This window comes from Hyperoodon ampullatus, assembly GCF_949752795.1.
Source record: "Hyperoodon ampullatus genome assembly, chromosome: 14".
In the NCBI taxonomy this organism is placed as follows: Eukaryota; Metazoa; Chordata; class Mammalia; order Artiodactyla; family Ziphiidae; genus Hyperoodon; species Hyperoodon ampullatus.
This window is the reverse complement of record NC_136927.1, coordinates 36,813,025-36,838,395: the sequence shown is the minus strand read 5'-3', so window position 1 is coordinate 36,838,395 and position 25,371 is coordinate 36,813,025. Positions and strand designations below refer to the sequence as shown.

Here is a 25,371-nt window from a genome sequence, read left to right as displayed (position 1 = left end):
TGTCCTTTAAGTTTACAAAAAGGTTCTCGGCAGACACCTGAGTAATAAAACAAACTTATGTTTGTGCAGGTTAAGGACAGAAATGAGCCAATTACTAAACACTAATTTGTCTTCACCAAAACTGATATTAAGAGGAAAATTCGGTGGGGGGGATGGGATTAGCCAGACTGACCAAAATATCCAGATGATTTTTCAGCCCTTTGACATCACTTTGCCTGTGTAAACAGAGTCCAGAGTTAAATAAAAAGTCGTGAGCAGGGTAAATAATATGGATCCTAACCCTTCCCCCCTTTTTTATCCTAATGAATGTTGTCTTCTTAAGTTGTCGCAACATTTGGCTGCTTTCTTTGGATTTTTCCTGCATATACTCCTAAAAATAGAGCAAAACTATTATTATTTCTCAATGTTAGTTTTTCTGTAATGATACCATTTAATGAGTGCTCACTATGTACCAAGCACTGAGCTAAGCAAAACACATTATTATATTTAATCCTTAGGTAAAATAATCACAAGGTCAAAATTGTTACTACTATTTTAACAATAATAAAACTGAGACATAGGAGAGTAAGTCACCTGTATAAGTAACAGAGCTAGAAGTAGAAACTCTGAGAACCCAGTTCTACCTGATTCATTGTTTTACTTAAACATTTTGCATTACTACCTCCTACTCTGCTTTAATTAGCAGTTTCTGAATTTCACTATAAACTCTTAAGTCAAGCACAAGACATCAAATGAATGTTTTAAAACATATATGAGATCAGAGACTGCAATTTAGTTTCTACAAACTATAAACAACTTTAATTGCTTTGCAGCAAACTTTAACGCCTTAGAATTGTACTTCAGTCTAAGAATATGATAGTCTATCGACATAAAAATGAGTTTTCTATAAAATGCTTAATAAAAGGTTTGTCCTCCATGTAGGTCATATCAAAGCATAATTTCAAATTTGTTTGAAACATAATCCAGGCCATTAAAAATTTAAGGAGGAAAGAATAATCTTTTCAAAAGCGACTATGGATCCCTGTGTTGAGATTCATAGTAGAATTTTAGTCTACTACTATCTTAGTTTCACTAAGCCAAATTTTCAGTTTATGTAAAAGGATAAAATTCTTTAGTCTTTTTCAATTGTCTAAATATGCACTCATGTATAAATAAATCTTTAGGAAAAAACAGGAAAGAATTTTTGTACTTGTTTAAATACATATTAATTATACATGTTAATTCAAGGGTTAAGTACATTTTTATTAATAATTATGTTGCAATTCAATTAAACCACAATAGTTCTAAATAGTAAACTTCATTGTACACATTAACTGCAATGACTTCCTATTCATCCTTTATACTGTTGCGTATTACTGAATAGAAACAGTAGTTGCTATTTTACTTATAGATTCACAAGTGACAAATAGTGGAGATGAAATGCATGAGAAAAGAATATGGAGAGTAGTCACTCTGGCAATAGACAACATTAGGCAAAACAATACTAATTCCTCAATGATTTGCCAACTAGCTAGGATTTATTACAATATATAACACTAACATGAGAAAAAATTGAAAATGTCTTAAAATTCCATGTAACTTCACAAGCAACAGGTCTGATGTTTGGTCTGAGCTCTTCCAAATGGTTATCTTTCAAACTAGCTGATTCTACCTCTGGAATAAGCAGGATTTTCAGCTCTGTAATCCCCTTTAGAACAACTCCATTGACTGTCACTCACAGTGAATTCCAAAAGATGACCTTTTAAATTATCCTCTATATATTCAACATTATGAATTAAACTCACTATATATACATGCAAAAGGTGAGCAATCAATTCAAAGTTGTGATCAATATCTTGTTCCCTCTTTGAACTTATGTCAATAACATGAAAAAATGTATGTTGCTTATTCCCTCCTAATTTGGAGAAAATTACTTAGTAATAAAAGCTCTAAAATATGACTAATGGTGTATTAATGAGAAGACTAGAATTGATTAAAGATTTAATTTTAATTGCCTGGTGATTAGGTTTCTTTTAAATGTTTAGAAAGCAGTCTAGTTAAAGCAAAGCATTTTGCAAGTATTTTTAATGGATCACATAATTTTTGGTGAGTTATCACAGTGTCTTAACAAAGACACCTAAAAAATATTAAAACATTAGCTTAAGGGTTTTGCATTAGCTCAACACTGGATTTGTCTTTTTGCCACCATACATAGGATTTTAAAATACACTTATTGGCTTAGCCCTTAAATAATTCTCAAATAATGAACATAAAGAGAAATTTAGCTCAAGCTTCTTCTTGAGCAAAAGATTAAGACTTCACCCCCTCCCATTTGGCATATTCACATGTGACCTCGTGGTCAGAGAGAAATTCTTCCCCTTATGTGCAGATACAAATATTCCTGGGTGATACACTTCCCCAAAGCTGAATAGACATGCACAGATTTAGACATCAGATCATTATATTTTACACATTTATAAAAACTTTTCTGAGTTAAGCATGTATAATTCTACAAAGTTTTCAGATTAAAAAATACATAGTGTCTCCATGGAATTTACAGAAATCAAGATTGGAACCACAGTTTCACTAAGATCTCCTGACTGCCGCAAAATACTAATACAAATGATCACTAGTAGGAATGACGGTGAATATGCCAAAATTATGGTGGCAAGGAAAGACACTCTATCCCGCTGGTATGGCCTGGGTCATGGGGCAGCTTGTGCACGTCTTTCTATTGAATGGGTTTCAGGAATTCGTTTGCTACACACCTGAAACAGGCGCTCTGTTAGGCACTCTGCTCTGTGAAGACTTCTGTCTATTTTGCACAACCCCCTTCACTGATGTCTTAGGGGTTCTAATTGAATATAAAAAAATTAATAAGTCACTTGCGTTAAGTTCTAAATGTTCAACATTCAAAAAAAGCAACCATACTGCATCAACAGTTCAAAGCACAAATAAGCTTGAAAAGAATTAAGTCTCATGCATGCGCCCAGTAAAGAAACTATAGCTTTCCCTTCATCAGGAGACTATAACCATGACTTATGCTTTGTTGGAGAAACACTTTGGTGATGTTGAACTTACTGTGTGGATGTTTACATTATTTAATGAGCAAAATGGTATGAAATGAAAAGTAAAAACACACCAACATAAGATGATAATTAAAATATAATACACAACAGTACATCAAAGGGTTATCTTTGAAAAAAACGTTAAAAGCTCTTCCTAATACTATAAAAAGATCACATTTGAAAATAGTTATCCTTTATATAAAAAGCTAATCCCTCTCAAAGCTAATCTTGATTTGAATATTTTTAAATACCCATGTGTGTTGAATTCTTACCCTTGTCTACTCAGTAGCCTATGAACAGGTGCATTCTGTCCTTGATTTGGCTGAAGGACTCTGTTGACAAGGTAAATAAAAAATTAATTCATAGGATAAATTCAGTTTTTCCCCCACTTTCTTTCAACAGATGAAAGAAACAGTGAGGCAGAAGTCAACGATGCAACGATTTGGCCTATTCATTATCACAATGCAAAACAAATTGATTAAAGTGCATTAATATGGTGCTTATTTGCTCACCAAGAGAACAAACCTCGGTTTTTTTATCAGGAAAGAGATGTCTAACACAAGTATTAATCCTTGTGCTTTTATATAATTTATTTATGTACTTTACAGAAGGAATTTTTCCTTTCAAACATCTGAGAAACAAAACATCACTCTTGTAAGAGCAGAAAACACGTCAGAAACATTAAGCTAGCTTTCTAAGGTTTTCAAGTAAGTATCAAAGACCCCTTGGACTGCAGACTGAACTCAGGACATATGGGGCTCAAATTTCCATCAGAGATAGCATGTCCTACAGAAAGCTCCAGGAACATCTGGTCTGGCACATGACCACGTATAGACCAGGTGTTACTATGGATTCTGACTCTGTGACCCTCCACCCCAACAGGGAGAGATTTACTGATGTAAAGTAGAACAAAGCCAACAAAAAAACAAGCTTGGGATTTACAAGATTTCCTTTTCCTTAAAAGTTAAAAAATAGCCTCTTACTGAGACTAAGTGATTTTTCTCACCTTGTTTCAGAAGGATTTTGCTTAACCAGAAATTTCTTATTTGGCATTCCCATTTCTGCAGCTCTAACACAATATAAAAATAAGGACACACAAATAATATATTTAGAAAGGGGGAAAACACATGATTACAAATGTGATACATGACAGAAACAAATCATCATTTCAAAGTTGGTGCACTACTGAAAGACCTGTAATAAGCATACTAAAGACAAATTTCAAGAAAGAAGAGTTTTAATAGGATAGTTTCAGAATATTATTTGCATTAAGTTTTTCCTGCTATGAAGTCTTTAGGATATTTGAAAAATATATATTTAAAAGATATAAAATTGGGCTTCCCTGGTGGTGCAGTGGTTGAGAGTCCGCCTGCCTATGCAGGCGACACGGGTTCATGCCCCGGTCCGGGAAGATCCCACATGCCGCGGAGCGGCTGGACCCGTGAGCCATGGCCACTGAGCCTGTGCGTCCGGAGCCTGTGCTCCACAACGGGAGAGGCCACAACAGTGAGAGGCCCGTGAACCCAAAAAAAAAAAAAAAAAAAGATATAAAATTAACACTGAATATAAGGATCAAGTATTTTTAAGATTACTTGATTAGCTATCAATTACACAAGGTGAACGTTGACAAATTTATTAGTTAATACATTTATCTAAAGATAAAATCAGATTTTACCACCTGATCTTAATAAAACTATTTATATAAAGGGATTTCTATCACCTCAGCTGCAGAAGAGTTAACAATTCTTTATTTCTAATTTGAATACACAAACCAACAGTTGCTTAAAATTAATTGGCTTGATAATATTTAAATTAGAATATGACAAGACATGAAAAAAACTTACTTCATGTACTTCTTCCTATCAAGAGACTTCTGTGTTGCAGCTGAAAGAGCCACTCGTGGACTTTTCATTTTATCCTTTAAAATACAAAAGTAACATAAAGCTCTAGAGGTACCAGTAATACCACTAAAGTATAGTATTGGATGATCTCAAATTGCATGGAAAAGCTTCTCTTACTGGCATTTTGAACTTTAACTTAGTCTTTACAATTGAAGCAGTCTAATTTTTTTAATTAAATAATTAAAATTATTTTTCCCAACGAAATAGTATAAATTTGGCTTGTTTTTCTTTTGCCAACCACACTAAGATCATTGATTCAAACCACAGATCTCCAACACTCTGATATACAGTTGACCCTTGAACAACACAGATTTGAAATGCACAGGTGACTTACATGCAGATTTTTTTTCAACAAATATATTGGAAAATTTTTTGGAGATTTATGACAACTTTAAAAAACTCACAGATGAACCACATAACCTAGAAATATGAAAAAAAAAATTTATGTCATGAATGCATAAAATATATGTATATACTAGTCTATCCTTACATAAGCATAAGGTGAGTGATATTTAATATAAAATTAATGTGTTAGTTCTCTTACTGTTTTATAACTGCTTTCAAAGAGTTACATTACCATACAGTATGCAGGCCTCTCGCTCTTTCTCTCTCTCTCTGCCTCCCTCTCCCTCTCCTCTCAACTACAGCCTATCATCACAGGTACGTGGTTTTTTTTTTTTAATGTAACACTGTTTCCAATATTGTATTATGAATATGACAACACTGTATGCCATGATTATAACAATTTATTCCTTAGTGTACAGGCTAGGCTACTGTGAAGCAATCATATTGATTACACTAGGTTCCCATAAATCAAACATATTGCTGCTTCCTCATTATCAATGCATGAATTGTTATACCTGTAAATAAATGTGAACTTGTTTTTCACATTATCTTTTTTTTTTATCTTTTCATTTTTGATGTCTAATGTTAGTAATACATATAACATCTACAGTGTTTTGTATCATATAAGACAATATTGATGTAGGTACTTAACAGACACGGTTCATCTTATAAACAGACAACATAAATTATGGTATTGATAAATACAGTACAGTACTATAAATGTATTTTCTCTTCTTTATGATTTTCTTAATATTTTCTTTTCTCTAACTTATTTTAAGGATACAGTATATAATACATATAACATACAAAATATGTGTAAATTGACTGTTTATGTTATTGGTAAGACTTCTGGTCAACAGTAGACTATTAGTAATTAAATTGTTGGGGAGTCAGAAGTTATACTGAGATTTCTGACTGTGGGCCACCCCTAAGCCTCCACGTTGTTCAAGGATCAACTCTATTTCAAATTAATTTGGAGCCTCTTTTCTAACTCTGATTTCCAAAAGAGGTAAAATGTACATGACAGTTTCAAGGAAATTCAATCAGGAGCAGCGGACAGTTTTTTATGAGTCATCCAAGTAATATTCAACACTTAACTCAAAAATCTAATCACAAAAACAGTATGTAATTCTTGCCAATTTCTTTTAAATTTGTCTACAGATTTAAATATTATTGGGAACTACCTGTTTTAAGAACTGTAGGATGGGGGCTTCCCTGGTGGCGCAGTGGTTGGGAGTCCGCCTGCCAATGCGGGGGACGCGGGTTTGGGCCCTGGTCCGGGAGGATCCCATGTGCCGCAGAGCAACTAGGCCTGTGCGCCGCAACTGCTGAGCCTGCGCTCTGGAGCCCGCGAGCCACAACTACTGAAGCCCGCACGCCTAGAGCCTGTGCTCCGCAAGAAGAGAAGCCCCACAATGAGAAGCCCGTGCACCACAACAAAGAGTAGCCCCCCGGGCTTCCCTGGTGGTGCAGTGGTTGAGAGTCCGCCTGCCGATGCAGGGGACATGGGTTCGTGCCCCGGTCCGGGAAGATCCCACATGCCGCGGAGCGGCTGGGCCCGTGAGCCATGGCCGCTGAGCCTGCACGTCTGGAGCCTGTGCTCCGCAATGGGAGAGGCCAGAACAGTGAGAGGCCCACATACCACCAAAAAAAAAAAAAGAGTAGCCCCCGCTCGCCGCAACTAGAGAAAGCCTGTGCACAGCAATGAAGACCCAACTCAGCCAGAAATAAATAAATATTAAAAAAAAAAAAAGAGAATTGTAGGATGGCTGCTAAAGTCAATAAAGAATGATATTTAGTATCAATTATGCCAAATCCAGAAGAACCTCAATGTGAAGTAATTATAGATAGATCAATCAATCGATTGATCTGCCCCTGGTTCCTATTAATATTTGGTCTTTGACCCCAGTTCCTGACACAAAGCGCCTAAAACCCTTTAAATCAAATCTCCTGAGTGATAGGAGCATCTTTTGTTCTAATGCTTGATTTTTGACTTTGGTTCCTGACACTGAGCTCCTAAATCCCTTGAAATTTCCCGGGTGATAGAAGCAATTCTTTTGAACCCGGGCCCCGACAGTGAAAGCACCGAGCCTTAACCACTGGACAGCCAGGGAAATTCCCCAAAGTATCTTTTGTTCTAATAAGACAACTTTTGGTGGGCTCTGAATGAGGGCTAGTCACCAGAAAGACCAAGCGCGATTACAACCTTGAAACTTTAAGCCTCACCCCCTATCCTCGGGGGACAGGACAGAGGCTAGAGATTGAGTCAATAATCAATCATGCCTACGTGATGAAGCCTCCATAAAAACCCTAAAATACACATCCACATGCTGGGAAGGTGGCACACACCCTCCACAGGACAGAAGCTCCTGCTCTCAGGACCCTTCCACACCTCACCCTATGCATCTCTCTATCTGGCTGTTCATCTGTATCTGTTACTGTACCCTTTATTATATAATAAACCATTAAATGTAAGCAAATGTTTCCCTGAGTTCTGTGAACCATTATAGAAAAATTTTCAAACCCGAGGAGGGAGTCATGGGAACCCCACTTTATAGCCAGTTGGTCAGAAGCAACATAATTATTAATAAAATATACTTAAACCTTGAATTAACATGTATAATTAATATATCTAAACAAGTACAAAAATTCTTTCCTATTTTTTCCTAAAGATTTATTTAATGAGATTGGCATCTGAAGTGGGGGCAGTCTCATAAGACTGCCTCCTTAACATGTAGGATCTGATACTAACTCCACGTAGATGGTATCAGAACTGAATTGAACTGTAGGACACCCAGCTGGTGTCAGAGATCTGGTGTTGGGGGAAAACCCACACATTTGGTAACAGAAATAATCTGTGAGTGTAAAAGAAATAGAGGGTTTTTTTCACTCACTAGTTTAAAAGTCATGTAACATACCATTTGCCTGAGCATTTTCTCTTTGCGAACTTCTCGATCATGATGTAGAATAGACATTCTTTCAGCTGCATCCATTACAAAGAATATGTCATGAATACCATACAGGGCAGCTCGCAACTAAGTTCAAAAGAAGAAAATATTATACCCATTTAAAAAGATGAGGTTAGAGGTCAGTAGTATTACGTATGCTCTTATTTAGAGAAAAAGGTTAAAGTTTTCATTGAAACCTACTTTCAGTGGTTCAGTGAAGGCAGAGAAATAAAACATTTCCATTTCCTAAGAGCCTTGAGGATACATGCATTACCTGAGCTAACACTCGTTCCTGAAGAGAAGCATCTTGTGCTGAAACAACACCTCTCTTTAATGGTGCTTCCAACTGAAAACTTCTTATGAATTCCATAGTATCCTGAAAGAAATGCTCCTTCATTTTTCTAGAAAGATTTCATGATCACTGGAGTTTCCTTTTGTTCTTTTTCTCAAACGAAATGAAGAACACAAAACTATTACATCAGAAGTCATACAGCCCTCACTTTAAAGTGAGAAAAAAAATGCACAAACTACTTCCTTTACATATTTTTAAAAATTATCTGAATGAGATTAATCAATTTCTAAAACAGCCTATATTATGTGACTAAAAAATGTTTGATCTGCCTAAGTTCTGAACTAATTTGTCAACTCAGCTGTCACAACACTGATAGAAACTGAGACAGAAATGTAATACAATTTACACAATCCTCTTACTTTTACAGTTTGTCGAAGTTGTTTCAACTTATCTGTCTGCATGAGCCTACGAGTGAGAAATCCTTTTGCTACTGCAGTTACTTTGTTAAATTTTGCTTGTACTTCCGCACTGAAAACCTAGAAGAAATAAGATAGACACAACATTTTAATAATCTGAGCATTATACTCAAGATTGTTTTTCTTAATCTATTACAATGAACTAAATACTTCTATATGTGTTTACTCTGTGTCGTTTAATCTTTAATAAAAGCTAAGCTTTTGATGTATTGCAAAATATTTATGCCTCATTTGTACAACCTAAGATAACATAGCTCTTTAGAAAAGATATAGACAGACATGCATGCATATATCTTTAAGTTTGCCCACCTGAGACCATTTAGTTTTGGCCCTTCCAAAAGGTCTTGTTACTGAGAGTTTGGTCAAGCCACTAGTTGATGATCCCCAGAGGTAGAATGGTACTTCACTTGCAGAACCAAAGCTGTGCTGTAGGGCAGAACTTGTGAAACCTTGAGAAATATACATAAAGTATTATACTTGATTTCAAATAATTAGAATACACAGAACATCCAAATAAACATGACACTCATAAAGAATAACAACTCTGAAACTGATCCACAGCAGACTTAAAATATTTATGGACTTTAAGCTTATGCACCAGATGGATCTTTTCAACACAAACAGCATCTCAGGATAATTGAAGATGTGAAGATAAGCTCTTATTGGGACTGGGTAATTAGATGTAACTCAAGATCACTCAGGAGATAGCAAACTGTGTTATCACTTGAAGAATATCACCTGCTACTTGAATGAACAAAGACCAGGCTCTGAGTCAAATTTCCTGATATTTTCCTTGCTAAGGTGGCTTTTCTCGTGAACTTGCTCACTGGTCTTTGATCTGCTGCTATCATTTCATTTTTCACCAGTTTCTAAGCAGCTGGCAAATAGCAGTGGGTTGGATGTGGAATGACTTATAGAAAGGAGGTACAATTTTAAAGTGTGCCAAATAAAATATCTTACTATAGGATAATTTTTTCAAATGGAAAAGGACTTTTTTTAGTATTTACCAGCACTATTTGAATTTGAAGTATGGAGTGAGTCCACTTGAGACAGCATTGTTTCTAGTAAACCAGAGTCACTTATCTTTCTCCATTCTAAGTCCACAGCATTGCTAATGTCCAATTCAGAGGCTTCTGCTGTAATCACCTTCTTCTCTTTTAACATTTTCTCCCGTTCTTCTATTTCCTGTAGATTAACAGTTTATTATAATATGGTAGCTCTTTTAATTACATCTCCAAATAGTATTTTAGGCTCAGCTAAAAGTATGTATGATTATCAGCAAATTATTATTTATTTCAGGTTCTCCTCCCTCAAATAAAATTGACAATTGAATTGATTTTAAAATGTGATAATCTTAAAAAAGTGTCTTTCCTCTTATGATATACTCTTACAGAATGCATATTTCAGCATCTACTTATAAAATACCTTTTAAAAATATTACAAATTTTGAATCAAGGATTCAATTAAGTATCCTTTTGATAAATTATGCATTTATTTTTAGATAAGGATCAAAATATTTTAACTCACATTTTGGCAATAAAAATACTCTCCATGACACGGGGAGGGGAAGGGTAAGCTGGGACAAAGTGAGAGAGTGGCATGGACATATATACACCACCAAATATAAAACCAATAGCTAGTGGGAAGCAGCCGCATAGCACAGAGAGATCAGCTCGGTGCTTTGTGACAACCTAGAGGGGTGGGATAGGGAGGGTGGGAGGGAGGGAGACGCAAGAGGGAAGAGATATGGGGATATGTGTATATGTATAGCTGATTCACTTTGTTATAAAGCAGAAACTAACACACCATTGTAAAGCAATTATATTCCAATAAAGATGTTAAAAAAAACTGATAATTCCAAAGTCACTTTTTTTTTAAAATCCAAAAAAAAAAAATACTCTCCATGTATGAAAATCAATGACCCCCTTAGATTTAAGATATACAAGGGTAACAATTATGAGTATCCTATACATGACCAAAAACTCCACTCACCAGCCCTATATCCCTACATTTTAATTCCTCACCTTTTGCAGTCTCTCCTGTTCCCTTTCCTGCTCAGCTATGAGTAGCGATAACTGCTGGGCATGCTGCTCTTCTAGTCTCTTCCGCATTTCTTCGAAAGCTAACATCTTGCTTTTTAGTATCTCCTCGCCTTCTGAAAAGAAACATGTCCCCTCAAATTTAGAAAATTTAGTAATATCTGATGTTTTATAACATCAATTTAAATTACGCTTCTGACCAGAGAGTATTCCTGGATCTGACCTAGTACAATCAAGATATAGCCAGGTCCCCACTTTGAATCACATTCTCTTTTGCCCTCCTCTCATTTCACGCTAACGGTCTGTATCTCATCACCTCAACCCACTTGTTCGACAGATCCCATCATGATCTGAACTGATGAAGCCAAGACTATGTGTTCCGTCCAATTCTCTTTACTCCAATTAACTTCACAATGTGGTTCTCATGTGCGTCTCACCTCCATTTATTTTCTTTACTCTTGTCCTTCTCCAGGGTCTCTGGTATTGTAGCTTCTACTTTTGCTTTGTTTTACTTTTTTAAAATAAATGTTGCTTTGACAGTATAAAGCTACTCAGCTTGAGGCTCCAAAAAATATTGGATATTAAAATTCTAGATATTTTAATTACTAATTAAAAAATTTATGAAATCAGTATGACTACGCAACTTACTGAATAGAAAGTGGTGTGACACTTTGAAATGTTGAAATATCAAGTATTACACAGATGTAGCACATAGATATTTAGGAATCCATTATAATTCAACTAAATTCAAAGAATCCTTCTTTCCAAATACATAGTCAATGATCTTCATTGAAGATAAGCACATTATATTGGTCCTACCTGCCATGGTATTCTGATAATTTGTTCCTAAATACATTTTATTCAGCTACAACAACCTGCAGTTGTTCACGTGCAATTTTTTTATAGGCGGGGGGGCCGGAAAAGCAGTTGAATTGTAACGTTCAGCAAGAAAGGAAAAGGCCCTCCACTCAACCACTCAGCCAACAACTGGAGTCCATTCAGCTCTACCTTAAAAACTTTATAAATGAGTGCCTGTCCAGGGGATCCCTCTCTGGGAGGTGTGCCCAAGGCAAGCAGCCAAGCTACGGGCAGCTCTCGGCACAATGCACTGCCGCCCTTGCCCACTGATAGCAAGCCGGCTGCCTCCATGCCTGGCCTCATCTCACACGCACTGGCCTTCCTCTTGTGAACGCACTGCCAGAACTGCCACTTGGTCAGTCTGTGTACTTTTGGTACTCACCGAGACAGCTTCTAGCCTGCTATGGCATCTACTTGGAGAAGCCAAGCTGGCTCCTCAGATATCAACTGTTTTTCTTAGAGTGCTTATAAAGTCGCACAGGTATTATGTAGTCTGCCCCAACCCAACCCTATTTTTCCTATAAACCTTGTTACTTTTAGTGTGCAATTTTACAGAATATGAAGTTTTTTTTCAGGAGGATACATATCACATTAGAGTTGAAATGTCTGTGTCTAAAAACTTAATTTACTTGATTTATATGTCTTCCACATCAGTAATGAAGAATTATGAGCCATGACAACAAAGTAGGGAGTAATAAAGAAGACATGTTTTAACAAGTTACTGTTAATATAACACTAGATGCAACAGAAATTTGAAATAATTTTCATTAATAAAGACACCACTCTTGAAACACTACTCACAGAGCCTTATTTGTGATATCTTCTCTAATAATTTAGTGTTAAAGTGTTTACTAAAGGGCCAACTACATGAAGATCTCATTACAAATGAAAGGGCAAACTGATGAAAATATTAGAAACCACAGTCCAAAAGGAAGATATCATAGCAATATACTGGATTAAAACTATGAGTGATGTTTCATGCAAGAACTTTTTCCTCCAGTCATTAACAATATTCTCTATAATACCAAATGGATTGTGAAAGATTCATAAATTAAATAGGAAAATCCTTTAAGAAAGCCTATCAAATGGCAGTAAACTGTAGCTAATGATGCTCTCTGATAAATGAACAGATGAAGACAATTATAATTATTCTGCAATTATTATTATTCTGACAATTATTAATTGTCAATTAAAGGTATTAAATAGAGATGCCACCTGCTTGGCAGATATTAAACACTTCGAAGCTTTCTTACCTTTGGAACTACTTTCTAATATTTTATTCTTGTTGATGTAGACAGACCCCTTAGAGTATCTTTTTTCTGGCAAATGTTGCCTTTCCTGTTCAGCTATTCCAGTTGTTATGACATAAGGCCAGTTTTCTTTTTGCAAATTATCGAGATCTAAATCAAGTCTCCGTTTAACTTTCTCAAAACTGTTATCCAAAAATTGTTCACTTCCACAGGACGCTGTAGGGGTGTCCATATGCTGTCTGGTATTCTGGTTTTGCATCAGTAAAGGAGATGGGTTTTTTACGTCGTAAGACTTATTCAGTCCCATTTGGAAATTGCACGAGTTTTTCTCTAACACATTGGCTGCCTTGAGTCCACTCACAGTTCCAAAGTTTTGACTCACTATACACTGACTGGTGGCATATGGCTCATGCAATCTTTCCACTGCAGTACATGTACTGTCCATTTTCTGTGGTCCTCTCCCATCAGATGTTAACTGACCTTCCATGATAGCAAGTCCATGAATAACTTTATTTTCTAATTGACTTCCTGAAGATTGACATACCTGATTTGATTTACCTAAAACCATTTCCTGTATGGCTTCAGATGTATTTTTACTGACATAAACCTTGCTTGAACAAACTCCTGCTAAATCAATTGGTAACTCTGGCACAGTTTCAGGTACATTTGTTTTTTCATCAGTTTCTTGAACAACTAAGTCTACTCCCTGTTCTTTTCCTTTAGGACTTAATTCACAAGCATTTATTGGATTATTTATAAGTATATGACATGCCGATGATGGCCTAGAACACCTTCGATGCATTTTAGGACTTAGGCTTGGCTCTGGGCTAGGTAATTTGGCATATGAACCAGTGAGACTTTTGATAACATTATTTTCAGTAACAAAAGTGGGAATGCGTTTAAAATCAGAATCAGGATCTAAAACAGTAGAATGGCCAGTTGGTATAGGTATGTCCACTTTAGAAAAGCTACCTAAAATGGATGTATTCACACTGCTTGCTTGAGTGGAAGCACCTTGGAGGAGAACATTTGATTTGTTAAGGCTTGGTTTGTCAGGAATAACTGAACCACAGGGCTTGCCCATCAACTGGGCCTTCTCCTTTTCACAGTCAGTCACTTTAACAGCATCATTTTCTTTGTCTGAATAACTCTCATTAACACTCCTCTTTGCACTACTTCTCAGACTGTGTCTAGATTGCTCTCTTTCTATATATTCCTTTGACTTTTTCATCAGCTTCTGAAGACTCATTATGTAGGGATCGGGAGTAACTTCCCCCAAAAGTGATGGATCTTGTTCTTCATTTGTTGGAAAGAGACCACCAGAAATAAGTGGCTCTTGTGCAGCTGCTGAGGAGGTCTTTAGAGAAGCTTCGTTTTCTGTGTGGCTAATATTTGAACTATCACATTGCTTCAGATAACTGAATTCTTCTGAGTCCCTAGCTAAGTCTATCCCATTAGATTTAAATTGGTCCTCAGTATTCAATGGCAAAATTCTAGTTATCTTTTCAAACTTTGCTAAAGTAGAGTGTTCAGTAGGGCTTGGCAAGATATTTGGAAGTGTAGCAGGAGCATTCAAGTTTCTGACTTCTGAATTAGAGTAAACTGTTTCAGTCTCCCACTGATCAAAATCACAGGCATTAGGTGCTTTTCTAACCTGAAAAAGGAAATTTAAAAATTATTATTTCCAGGAATTCCCTGGTGGTCCATTGGTTAGGATTCTGTACTTCCACTGCAGGGGGCACAGGTTTCGATCCCTGCTCGGGGAACTAATTTCACATGCCGTGTGGCTCAGCCAAAAAATAAATAAATAAACAAATAAAAATAAATTTAAGAAATAAAAAGTAATATTTCCTCACTACACAAAAAGCCTTTGATTTCATTGTTTTCTAAAGTGAAACTGAAACTGAAGAGTCAGAGTTCTAATATTTGAAAACATAAATAAAAACACAGATGACCTTTTCTATGGTATTCTATATCACATGGAGCTCAAATTACTATAAAAAGCATCTACTGGTCATCCCGGCCTATTTATTAACAGATTAAAAGAGAATTCCCTCACGGTCCAGTGGTTAAGACTCTGCACTTCCACTGCAGGGGGCACGGGTTCGGTCCCTGGTCGGGGAACAAAGATCCCACATGCTGCCAGGTGCAGCCAAAAATAAAGAAAGAAAGAAAGAGGGGCTTCCCTGGTGGCTCAGTGGTTGAGAGTCAGCCTGCCGATGCAGGGGACACGGATTCGTGCCCTGGTCCGGGAAGACCCCACATGCCACGGAGCGGCTGGGCCCATGAGCCATGGCCACTGAGCCTGCGCGTCCGGAGCCTGTGCTCCGCAATGGGAGAGGCCACAACAGTGAGAGGCCCGTGTACCGCAAAAAACAAAAAAAAAAAAAGAAAGAAAGAAAGAAAAGAAAAAAGTCACTTATCTAATCTGATACAAATATGAACATATGTGCATATATATACACACACATATATATTTATATACTCATGTGCAATTTAATCTTGGAATAGAAGCATTTTCCTCAACTTTCTTCTGGTTATATGTTATTAACATCACCAACTGCTCCTCCTATGAGAACTATCATCTAGGGATAACAATGTGTAAGATAAATAGCAAGTAATTAAATTTCTTACATAGATGATTCCTCTTTAACAAGGACTAACTTGCCCAGGACACTGATTAAGCAAAAAAATAATTCAGTACCGAGACTCCTGCCTCCCATACGCTTACTCCAAATTTTAACTAAAATCCTTCTATATGATGAGACAAATTTGTGGTAAATGAAAGGTCAGCCATCTAGCTTAATACTTAAAAAATAAGAAAAACTTCAACTTAAAACCTGATTAAGGCAAATTTCAATTTGATTAACTGGATGATCATTTAAAACAGCCACCTGGGGGCTTCCCTGATGGCGCAGTGGTTGAGAATCTGCCTGCCAATGCAGGGGACACGGGTTCAAGCCCTGGTCTGGGAGGATCCCACATGCCGCGGAGCTCCGCAACAGGAGAGGCCGCAACAGTGAGAGGCCCGTGCACCACGATGAAGAGTGGCCCCCACTCGCCGCAACTAGAGAAAGCCCTCGCACAGAAACGAAGACCCAACACAGCCAAAAATAAATAAATAAATTTATAAAAAATAAAAAAATAAAACAGCAACCTGTTAATGAGTTTTTGAACAAGCAAAATAAGTTAAAAATTTAATAAAGATGAAAACAATTGTATACACAAAAGATCCAACAGAAAACAATAAAATTACATTTTGTATCTAAATAATTCGACTTTACAAAAGAACAAAAAGTGAACTAGGATGTTTTCTAAACATTATACAAGCATGTATGAAACTGGCAGAAATCATTATCATATTATCATATGAATATACTCCAGAATCCTGAATTTTAAAAGATTTTTAGGTTGTTTTGTATGTGTTTTTTTTCTTAGGCAATATGGCACTCCTATTTTACCTTACAAATCCCAAGACATGTAATGATTTCCAGGTACTACACAATAAACAGTACAACAAGATCTACTTGATCACAACCTCACGATCGAAATAAAACAAAAGGGATACATACTCATGACACATGCTCGCAGGTTTAAGTAAAATAAATTATTTCCTCAAAATAGCTAAACATTTCATATTTGTGATATTCAGCAGCCATGCTTTTTGTACATCACTAAAAAAGCCTTTGGTTAGACAATTTAAATAACAACAACAAAATCTATCAGAATCATAGGTTTTACAGGTAAAACAGACCTTAGAAATCTATTTGTACTATATAAAATTTCTCTATCTGCATAATTAATTCATTACTCTATAGTTCAACACTGTACATGTTCTATTAAGCAGAGAAAGTCTTTAAACTCAACAATAAACTCATTAGTAGTACATTTGATAAATTCCCTCAGTGGACCAAGAATGATATGCCATTTTTGTTCCAATAATAGGAAATATCTAATAAATAAAAAACCCACCTTTATTGTGCTACTCACTACATTTTTTAAACTCAATATGAGCAGTAATTATACTTTACAAATTAAAATCTACTACCCACAGAGAAATGAAGGTAGTAGTTAGTGGGAAATATCCTAAGGGTCATTGTACATAAATCATCTAGCATGAATTACACAAACCACAAACCCCTAAGATTATTAAAAAAAATTAAAAGATGTAACCAGCGAAACAGGGTTATATAAGGCAGAAATTATTTGTTTTATCTAATTCACTGTTTTTAGTATGAAATGATCCAGACCTTAAAACACATTGTTTATACAAATTTAAATTAAATAAAAATCATTGCAAAGGTATAGATGTGTTGTTTAAATAGTTTCAATTTGTATCTAAGATGCATCTAGGCAATTCTATTATCTAATCTAAATTGCATTTGTATATCTAAGAGCAGAATTTTCACCAGAAAAAACATTGGGGACAGTTATTTACTTTAGCAGAGAATGAGAATAAGGTCATTGAGTCAATAGTCTGATTAGTTCAGAGGTAAACTACAATGGCCAATTCTATCATTTTGTCACTGAGAATTCAATGTTTTTAGAGTCATAAGACACAGACAACAAGCAATTATACTCAGTGTATGGGTCCATTGTCTAAGTACCCTCTGATTCAAGTACTGAGCACCACTAACAAGCAAGTGAATTTTCTTTGGAGTAACTGAAATGGAATATCACAAATTGTGAAGCTTCTCAAGCTTAACAGTATATTGGTAATTAACTACTAAGGCAAATTTATTTCTGAAAAATTATCATCAATGCTTAACTCATGATTTCTTAATTATAATTTAAAAGAGCTTAAATTACACACCTGAACATTTTCAAGAATCTCCTGGACACGTGTCAGTAAAGCTCTATTCCTGTTAACCTGCTTTCTTCCTTCTACATCAAGTGCTTTCTGCTTTTCTTGTTGCATTTCCTTTCTTTTCTCAATATTAAGCTGAAAAACATCATAAATATGTAATTATTTCTCATAAATGTAAAAATATCATAAAATCAGGTAGTTTTGAACCAGAATGATTTAAAATGTGTGCAACAGGTAAAACTATCTATAGTGAAAGAAATCTGAACAGTGGTTGGGGGTGATGACTGGGATGGAGCATATGAAATTTTTCTGTGGTGATGAAAATGTTGTGTGGATGTGAGTTATAAATGGATGCCATATATCAGAACTCATGGGACTGCTTTTTTTGCTTTTTTTTTTTTGGTCGCACTGTGTTGCATATGTGATCTTAGTTCCCTGACCAAGGATTGAACCCATGCCCCCTGAATTGGGAGCACAGAGTCTTAACCACTAGGCCACCAGGGAAGTCCCCAGCATTCATGGAACTTTAACACTTAAGACCTGTGCATTTTACTGTAAGTAATTATTCTCAATTGAAAAAAAAAGTTGAAAGAAAAAAAAACTGTTCACTTATCAAATGCTCTGAAGTGAAAGATAAAATTAACCCTATTGGCTATTGTTGAGATTTTCATTTGGTAATGTCTTACTTCACTGGTTCAGTTAGATTCTTTAGTTTCTAATCTGCTAATCCGGTATGCATTTCACCTCTTTGCTACCTCAAGAAAATGTCCAAAGGTTTAATGATAAAAGAAACAGATAATGTTTTATTTGCGTACAAAATCAGAACACATATTTGGTTCCACGTCATTGTAACCTCCAATAAAAATGTAATGTACTGAAAAAATTGAAGGCTTCCAAGCACTATTTTTTTTTAGTGGATTTAAGTCTTTATTATTAAGTCCTGGGAAGTTTAGTCACTATGTTAAGGAGTCAAGACTTATTTTAGATTTATGCAAAAAGAAAACACATCATAAAAAATTATTTCAAAGTTGCAGTATTTGACTATCAAATACAACCTAAAAACATGGATTAAGTTCCAGAAGCATTAGATTTTGCTTATAAATAAGTAACTGATGAAGTCGTAGACCCTAAACAACAAGGCCCAGACATTTTGGTCTATATTAAACTAATCAAGCAATATGTCATCAAGTAGCTGATAAAAATGTTTTAAAACCTTTTCTTATTTGCATGGTACCAAAGAATCATTCCAGTTTACTTGCTAATCAAAAAGAGAAAAGAAAATGTATACCTTTAGAGTCATATGGCAGTCACCACTGTAGAAGCAAGTGTTCAAACTACACATTACTAATAGACAAACAACTACACATTATGTAACTTCTGATTTAATTTAATATGAAGTACATGGCATCATCTCCAAAGAATTCTTGCTAAAAATGTTTAACCTGACTCTAACCAAACTATTAGGCTAATTTCCAGTTTATAGGAACTACAGGGACTAGAGGGTAAGTTAAATGTCATCATGAGGAAACAATTAGACAAATCCAAAATATAAGGTATTCTGTGAGATCTCTTTAAAAATTCACTATCATAAAAAACAATTTTTTAAAGAAATTAAGGAACTGGGCTTCTCTGGTGGCACAGTGGTTGAGAGTCCACCTGCCGATGCAGGGGACACGGGTTCGTGCCCTGGTCCGGGAAGATCCCACATGCCGCGGAGCGGCTGGGCCCGTGAGCCATGGTCACTGAGCCTGCGCGTCCGGAGCCTGTGCTCCGCAACGGGAGAGGCCACAACAGTGAGAGGCCCATGTAAGGCAAAAAAAAAAAAAAAAAAAAAAGAAATTAAGGAACTGTTCTATGTCAAAGACATTAAAAAACATAACAAGTGAATGGTATTTGTGAACTCTGATTGGATCCAGACAAGAAAAAAAAGTTATAAAAGACATTTTGAGCACAAATAGAGAAATCTGAATATAAACAGAATATTAGATACTATTAAAATTATTATTAATTTTCATAAAGTGTGATATGATATTGGAGTTTTATGTAGCAGAGTATCCTTATTTTTAGAAACTGTATACCAAAATATTTAGGGGTGAAGTGTCATGTATCTGTAATTTTCAAATGGCTCAGCAATAAAACAAAAAAAGTTTTAAATAAAGCAAATAACACAATAAAGCAAAGACAGCAAAAATGTTAAAAACTGTTGAATCTAAATGGTAGATATGTGGGTAGTCACTGAACTATCCTTTCAACTTTTCTGTATGGTTGAAAATTTCATTACAAAAAGTTGGCAGAAAATATTGACCTTTTAAATCCTGCTATACAAAAAGAAATAAATTTAAAACTCTCTTTCAGTAATATTAGTTTTCTGATTTGAAATAACGTCACATACATTTATAAAATATTCAATCAGTATCAAAGGGAAACACGACGAAAAGTGTGTCTTCCCTCTCATCCGATATTCCCTCACTCCTCCCCAGAGAAAGAAGATAAGTCTTATCTAGAAACCCAAATAGTTAGCATATATTGAGTACCTACTATGATCTAGGTAGTGTTCTAAGCATTTTAAATGTATTAGTTCGTTTTCCTCAAAACAGCCCAATGAGGTAGGCACTATTTTTTATCCTCATTTAACAGATAAAGAAAATGGACCTGCAAGTTCACACAGCAGGTTAAGTGGCAGAGCAATATTCTGAATCCAGGCCAGAAGGATCCAGAGCCAGGCTTTTAACTACTACTCTATACTGCCTCTGAGAGCATGCTGTGTCCAGTGATTTACAGTACCTTGTGAAGATCCTTCCATGCCCACACATTAAGATCTACTGTACTCATTTTAATGAGACTATAAAGTGGACCAGTTAGTTAAACTAGTCCAGTACTGACGGACATTTAGGTTGTTCATCAATCTTTTGCTGTTTTAAACAATGCTCCTATAACCTTACACATACTTCTTCAGGCACATGGATAAGTATAATTGTAAGATATTCCCCAAAATGGAATTGCTGAGTCAAAGGTTATATACACTTTTAAATTCTGATAAACACTACCAAACTGCTCATCAAAAAATAAAATCAGGGCTTCCCTGGTGGCGCAGTGGTTGAGAGTCCGCCTGCCGATGCAGGGGACACGGGTTCGTGCCCCGGTCCGGGAAGATCCCACATACCGCGGAGCGGCTAGGCCCATAAGCCATGGCCGCTGAGCCTGCGCGTCCAGAGCCTGTGCTCCACAACGGGACAGGCCACAACAGTGAGAGGCCCGCGTACCGCAAATAAATAAATAAATAAAATAAAATAAAATAAAATCAACCGATTCTCTCAGCAAAAGTGCATTTTAAGTGCCTCCTCCCCACAAGCTAAGAAATACTAGGTCCTATCAGACTGTTGCCAATCAAATATGTAAAAGAAAAAGCAAAAACCAAACAAACAAACAAAACCAAATGCTAACTCATTTGAATTTCTTTACTTATGAAAAGGGTCAGGCATCTTTTTGATATTTATAAGCCAGCCTTTCTTTTGTTTTTCTGTGAACTACCTTAGTAGTTCACTATAGAAAAAAAGATTATTTAAAATCAAAAACACTTACCAGTGGAGAAAGCACAGCCACTCCATGGAAGCGAATAAGTGAGATGCTTTCAGACTGGACAGGTAGAAAGCTCTCTGTGGACAGTGATGCTTCTTGGATTCTGGCAAGAATTTTCTCACAGAACTTCTCATACTCTTCCATCTTCCCACAATCACACTACAAGAGAGAAAAAAAGCCATTTTTAATGTGCTGACAAAAATAGATCTTAATTTATTTGGCAAATTTGTAGGGCACTGAAATATTCCTAGAATTCACAATTCCTAGAACTGGCTTTCCCAGAATTGTTTCACTGATCAGGAGCTAATTCTTGGGTATAGGAAAGCACCTCAAGACCCTGTCGAGTCAAGCCTTGCTTCATATACTAAATATTTCTGAAGATTTGTACATAATCAATCTTTAAATGTGATTAATTTAGAAAAGTACTAAGAACTCAGCAATGAAACCTTCTGAAAGGAAACAAAGTTCTACACAACCTAACTAACTTCAGTTGTAAAACATAATATTATCTTTTCTTCAGGAGGACTTATCTACACATCACAAGGAAAACTAAATAGGACTTCCCTGGTGGCGTAGTGATTAAGAATCCATCTGCCAATGCAGGGGACACAGGTTCGAGCCCTGGTCCGGGAAGATCCCACATGCCATGGATCATCAACTAAGCCCGTACGCCACAACTACTGAGCCTGTGCTCTAGAGCCCGCAAGCCACAACTACTGAGCCCGCATGCCTAGAGCCTGTGCTCTGCAACAAGAGGAAGCCACCACAATGAAAAGCCCGCACACCGCAACGAAGGGTAGTCCCAGCTCGCCATAGCTAGAGAAAGCCCGCACGCGGCAATAAAGACCCAACGCAGCCAAAATAAATAAAGAAAATAAAAATAAAATAAGAAAGAAATCTAACCACAAAAATGTGTACCACGGTTTATTTATTTTTTAAAAAACCCTAAATAATACAAAGGTAGGAATGCTTTTGTAGCCAAAAAAAAAAAGACAAAAGGGCTAGTTAAATAAAAACTGGTATTTACTTTCAAAAGTTCTTTTTTCTACCATGGAGTCCAAAGTCTATTACTTGCATATCTTAAGAATATAATTTGACTCCATGATAACTGACCAAATCAGTAGGAAGTGGAAAACAGAATCTACTGGCTCTCATATTAATTCTACTTTACTGTTAAAAAGTGGAACCATCACCAAACCACTTAAAATAATCAGTCCAGTAATTTCACAATTTCTGGGAAACTGTGATGGTGGCTATGAAAATACAAGGTAAAAGGAAGGGTTATTTAAATACCAAATTCATTCATCTAGCAAGTGTTAAATATTTGATTCCCTGTTTCCATAGCATTATGTCTGGCATTGTTTCCTTTATATAAACAAGGGAAAGGAAAAGAGAAATATCACTGGACACATAACCAACAGCGATATGATCTGTGAAAACAGAAAAACTAATACAATAATGCTTCTTTAAGTGTTCATTTTAAAACAATTAATTAACAAAGAAAAAAGAGAGAGGGAAGGGAAATTCAATTCATGACGTGGGATATGCAAACATGAAATAAGATACAATACGATACTGCCCTAAGCCTCAAGGTACTTAAAAATTTAGTACGCTAACGTATCAGGAACAAATAATATCACAGTTAGAAATGAAGAAAAATCATATTCAAAATTATGATTAGATTAGGAAAAAGATATATTGCTGCTTTTGACCAACTGGTAGTCTTATTAATAGCAAGACTTCTTCCTACCATCCCATCAATTCTAATTATTTCTACATTCATTTATGCAAACTGAGTTTAATTTCAAAGAAATGTTTCTCTAGAGTGTAAATGAGATTATTTTGCAAACTTATATTCATAAGACAAGCAAAAGTAAAAAACATAACACCTTAACTGCATGATAACCATAGCAAGGCCTCCTTTTTTAATCTAGACTTCAACCCACAGTATGATATCTTAACAATCAAAATAGGCATAAGCTAAGATATGAGAAATTCGAATGACCCCATTTCTACTAAAATACTTCAAAAGATTTTTTTAACACAACCCATGCATCCAGCATTACAAGAAACCAAAACAGATTACTCATACAATTAATGTAATATACTTCCAATGGACACACAAGCAAAGCAAAGAAGGTCTGGGAAATTTAAGGAAATAAAATATCTTTATGGCAAAAGTTTTATATTTCTTTCAACAACATCATATAAAAAATATGCCTCATTGCTTCAGAAAGTTAAATTCACATCCCTTAAACAGTATATGTTTGTCATACATATTGCATACATACAGCAATATATTATTATTACAGCATAACTTATAGCCTATAATAAGGTATTAAACATCCAAATTCAAGTCTAATATGATGATTATGGAAATTGCCAAGTGACCCTAGAGCATGACTGGATCATTCTCATCCTTTAGTCTCAGCTTGGAGGTCTCCTCTTCTGAGGCCGTCCCTGATTATCCCAACTAAATTAACCCTGTGTCATTCACTATCACACTACCCTGCTGTTTCCCAATTTTCATAGCACTTACCACTATCTGAAATTATCTTGTTTATTTCCTTGGTTTTTGTCTTTCTTCCTCCACCAAAATGTAAGCTCCATAAGCACAGGTACCTTCTCAGTCTTGCTCACCACTGAATCCCCATTACATAGGACAGTGTCTGCACACAGTAGGCACTTCATAAAAATATTGAATAAATAAATTAGGATAATTAGCTCAAACAATAACGTAAACCAGAAAAAAGAAGACAGTGGACTACACAGCAAAGAAGCTAGCAAGGAAGAATGGAATTTTGAGAATGACTTTCATAGATGACCCTTTTCTCAGAGAAAGTGGTACCTCTAAACTGCAAAGGCAACCACTTACAAAGCGAGCGTCTGTATCTTATATGATTAAGCAAGAGGGCACTTCGCTTCTCACGCCACAATTACCTCTGTCAGCAGGGTTTTATTTTAAGGGAGCCTTGACTAGAAGTCCACTCCAACCACAAATCTGCTGCCCCATACTTTACCAGCAGGCATTACTGGTCCACTTGAATTAATAATTTGTTGGCTGCATCAAATTCAGACATGCCCTGTCTTCTCCATTTAGACGACGAACCTTCTCCAAATGAGCCTCTTTGCAAACCCCATAGACTCATGATTCTGCTACCTACTCCTCACCAGTGCTCTATCAGAAATGTCACTGAAGGGAATGGTAAAAGTACAGAACACATCTTGCCTTGTTTTCAGTTGTTAGCTGGTTGTTTACCCATCAGTCATCCTAAAAACAAACTTCCTGTAGAGGCAATAAAGGGGAAGGGTCTTATTCAGGCACACACACTAGCTCTATGTTCTTGGCAATTCACTTACCATCTCTGTCTCAGTTTCCTCATTTGTAAAATAGGGATAATCAAGAGTATCTGTCTCAAAGAGATTCTGTGAGGATTCATTAGTATACTGTAGGATATGCAGAAAGCATCAATAAATGGGAGCGACTTTTATTTCAGAGGATGATGATGACTATGATTTTTTTTCACTAGTTTATGAACTCCTGGAGGGTAGCGACAGTTCTTGGGTCCTGGTAAGATTCAATTTAACTTAAAAACGTGGAAAGGGGGACAACAGCTTCCTCATTTTGCTGTGTCCAGACCCCTCCCCACTAAATCAATCTCTAGGCGCCTGCCATTTGCCTAAACTGAGGGGTAGGGAACTGGCATTATAACCAGATAGAAGCAAAGGGTGGGAACTACCCAGTAGCATCATGGGTAATAAAGAGAATTTCCTTTTATTCTTCATGCTTCTGCCCCCAGAGAATCGCAAAGGCAGGGTAAACAGCGCT

At 36.1% G+C, this 25,371-nt stretch overlaps 1 protein-coding gene across 1 annotated transcript; it reads right to left on the bottom strand.

Moving 5' to 3' along the window:
• Positions 1–317: 317 nt before the first annotated feature.
• CCP110 (centriolar coiled-coil protein 110) lies at positions 318–24,104 on the bottom strand (the record flags this gene model as incomplete). The annotated part of the gene is made up of 15 exons (XM_079719615.1): positions 24,082–24,104; positions 21,546–21,701; positions 17,970–18,098; positions 13,160–14,810; positions 11,034–11,164; positions 10,017–10,194; positions 9,319–9,458; positions 8,953–9,069; positions 8,516–8,617; positions 8,212–8,328; positions 4,892–4,965; positions 4,054–4,116; positions 3,320–3,379; positions 2,748–2,833; positions 318–370 (listed from the first exon to the last, which is right to left on the bottom strand). The coding sequence occupies exons 2-15, from the start codon at positions 21,684–21,686 to the stop codon at positions 318–320; spliced, it is 3,042 nt and encodes a 1,013-aa protein (XP_079575741.1). The 5' UTR covers positions 21,687–21,701; positions 24,082–24,104.
• Between the last annotated feature and the right edge of the window lie 1,267 nt (positions 24,105–25,371).